General features: G+C 61.2%; 1 protein-coding gene across 1 annotated transcript; it reads left to right on the top strand.

The window, feature by feature from the left end:
• The first annotated feature begins 6 nt into the window (after positions 1-6).
• On the top strand, positions 7-464 carry LOC105535327 (HLA class I histocompatibility antigen, B-47 alpha chain-like). Its single transcript, XM_011974361.1, has one exon. It carries the CDS (start codon positions 64-66, stop codon positions 289-291), a length of 228 nt encoding a protein of 75 aa, XP_011829751.1. The 5' UTR covers positions 7-63; the 3' UTR covers positions 292-464.
• Positions 465-474: the final 10 nt, after the last annotated feature.

The following is a 474-nucleotide window of genomic DNA, read 5'->3' as shown; positions in this document are numbered from 1 at the left end:
GCCTACGACGGCAAGGATTACATCGCCCTGAACGAGGACCTGCGCTCCTGGACCGCCGCGGACATGACGGCTCGGTTCACCCAGCGCAAGTGGGAGGCGGCCCGTGCGGCGGAGCAGGTCAGAGCCTACCTGGAGGGCGAGTGCCTGGAGTGGCTCCGCAGATACCTGGAGAACGGGAAGGAGACGCTACAGCGCGCAGGTACCAGGGGCAGTGGGGAGCCTTCCCCATCACCTGTAGATCGCCCGGGATGGCCTCCCATGAGGAGGGGAGGAAAATGGGATCAGCACTAGAATGTCGCCCTCTCTTGAATGGAGAATGGCATGAGTTTTCCTGAGTTTCCTCTGAAGGCCCCCTCTGCTCTCTAGGACAATTAAGGGGTGACGTCTCTGAGGACATGCAGGGGAAGACAGTCCCCAGAATACTGATCAGGGGTCCCCTTTGTCCCCTGCAGCAGCCTTGGGCACCGTGAACTT

Source organism: Mandrillus leucophaeus, unplaced genomic scaffold, assembly GCF_000951045.1.
Source record: "Mandrillus leucophaeus isolate KB7577 unplaced genomic scaffold, Mleu.le_1.0 Scaffold1449, whole genome shotgun sequence".
Taxonomy (NCBI): Eukaryota; Metazoa; Chordata; class Mammalia; order Primates; family Cercopithecidae; genus Mandrillus; species Mandrillus leucophaeus.
This window is presented reverse-complemented; position numbering and strand designations above follow the sequence as displayed.

Coding starts and splice junctions, on each gene's coding strand:
- LOC105535327 (XM_011974361.1), top strand. CDS start 64: ATGACGGCTCGGTTCACCCAGCGCAAGTGGGAGGCGGCCCGTGCGGCG.